At 42.7% G+C, this 2,099-nt stretch overlaps 1 protein-coding gene across 1 annotated transcript; it reads right to left on the bottom strand.

The window, feature by feature from the left end:
• Positions 1-654: 654 nt before the first annotated feature.
• LOC130994436 (uncharacterized) lies at positions 655-1,260 on the bottom strand. Its single transcript, XM_057919478.1, has one exon. The coding sequence runs from the start codon at positions 1,258-1,260 to the stop codon at positions 655-657; it is 606 nt and encodes a 201-aa protein (XP_057775461.1).
• Positions 1,261-2,099: the final 839 nt, after the last annotated feature.

Raw genomic sequence — 2,099 nt, 5'->3', positions numbered from 1 at the left:
CAGCAACCGCTTTCCGCCCATTGTGATCTCCACTCCACTTGCTTTCCTTGACCATGGTTGGTAATTGTCAAGGAAATTTCACCCTAAGATTAGGACGTCTGCTTCTTGTCCGGCTTTGCCTTCGATTTTGATTTCAAAGCGTCCAATCTCCAGAATTCCAATATATCGACCGCTTTCTGGATTATCCAAATAATACAACGTATTACAAGGAAATTGATTTTTTCTTTCAGTTGTATCGATTTCTGTGGAAACATTTCTCCATCCTTCGGGGCATTTGAGTTTCACTCTTATGCCTAGAGCTGATGTTTCCTGGATCGCCCTTCTCTCGTAGGAATGAGAGAAGCTTCTTTCTAAAGGCCTTGAAGTCAGCCTATCTCCTTGGAATGATAGCCTTGGTGCTCACAATCTAAGACTTTGATTATGTTCTAGCACCTGCTTATCTCCAACTTGGATGTCGATCTCCCCAATTTTTGGAATTTCGACTCGGTCAAGGCTCATTGCCTTGGCTACTTCTTTGAATATTTCAGGGACCTCAATAAAATCCTTTCCCAGAAATAAATCCGTGTGGTGGGAATTTGATAGGGCATATGATACTTGATATGTGATCGAGTATGGCCTATTTCCTCCCGTCACCAGATCCTTCCTTTTGAAGTCCTAGTAGAGTGTCAGGGCTCGACTGAAGGATGAATCTTGAAGATTATAAGCGATCTGTGGATATAATTCGGCTATAATCTTCTTAGTGTACAGATTGCCTGAAAAGGCTCCCAATACTGAATCTTTTGTGTCTGTGACCCTTTTCTCACAGAAGGCAACATCAATTGGAGTATCCGTCCCTGGTTTGAGTCCAGACTTGATCACCAATTGGATTGCTCCAATATGAATCAATTTCATCGTTTTAGCGACTTCTGGCTTCATTTTTCTGAGATCCCTCCGCACATCTTCGGCTGGGACTAATTGGATCTCCACCTGGTTGTTTGTTATCTCTATTGGAAGCGTCAATTCTCGACTTGTAGTGCCGAAATAGACATGATGCTTCCTTTTGAATGGACTCAAGCTTTGTATGACTTGATTCATTCTTCCGCCTGAAAACCCTTGGAATGTCTGTACATCCATGGTTTTGTCTTTAAGCTTTTTCACAAGCTTATCTACCACCTCCTTTTGGGGAATCAAGAAATGGCTAGTAAATCCTTCTTGATCTTTCTTTTGAGAGTGGAAGGCTTCGTTCTTCTCCTTAGTCTGACTCGTCTCCGGATGATCCATAACTCGTATCCGAATCTTCAGAACTAAAGACTTCTTCTTGCTCGTATATACTCTCATCAGATGATATATCTTCGAACCGATATACTGGCATCAGTTCTTGGTTGTAGATGGCATCTTCGATATCCGGTGTGGATTCGAATCTCCTCATCCCTCTTTTCTCGTTGTCGGGGCAGTTGGTAGAAATATGCCCCTTTGCACCGCACGTCCAACAGTTGCAATCTTTGAAACTTTCATTTGATTTGGCATGGGTACGCCTGAAATTTTTTCTCACCGGGATTCGCTTTTGAGATGAAAACTGGCTCCTCGATGGTCCGCTCCGTTGGCCTGATTTATAGAATCGGGCCTTTTGCTTGGACCACATAGTTCTGGGTTTCCAAGAACCTCGCCTGGTTCTTGGTTCTCTTCCATAGGGTTGGAACCTATGTTTCTTTGTCTTCTTCCTTTGATACAATAATTCTCCACCTATTTCGGTTGGCAGATCAATATTGTCGCAGATCAAAGGAGTTCTTTGGTTGATTTTTCTCAATTTCTTGAGATCTCTCTGGACTTTCGCCTGCTGACACCATTCTGACAGCTTCTTATGAACATAGGACATTCTCCTTGATGTACTATCGAGGGGGAATGCTCCTGGTGACTTGTAATCATTGATGAACATTTCTCTCCATGGACTCGGAAACTTCATAAAGAAGAGATCCATGGCGATCTGATCATCGACTAGCCCCATATGTGTATATAAGGCATATAAGCGTAAGAATTCGTCGAGAGCTTTTGGCTCCAGAACTACCAACTTCAAGCTGTAGAGTGCTTGTTGGTATTTGATACGCTTTTCTTCTCCTGCA

This window comes from Salvia miltiorrhiza, chromosome 7 (genome assembly GCF_028751815.1).
Source record: "Salvia miltiorrhiza cultivar Shanhuang (shh) chromosome 7, IMPLAD_Smil_shh, whole genome shotgun sequence".
Lineage (NCBI taxonomy): Eukaryota > Viridiplantae > Streptophyta > Magnoliopsida > Lamiales > Lamiaceae > Salvia > Salvia miltiorrhiza.
This window is presented reverse-complemented; position numbering and strand designations above follow the sequence as displayed.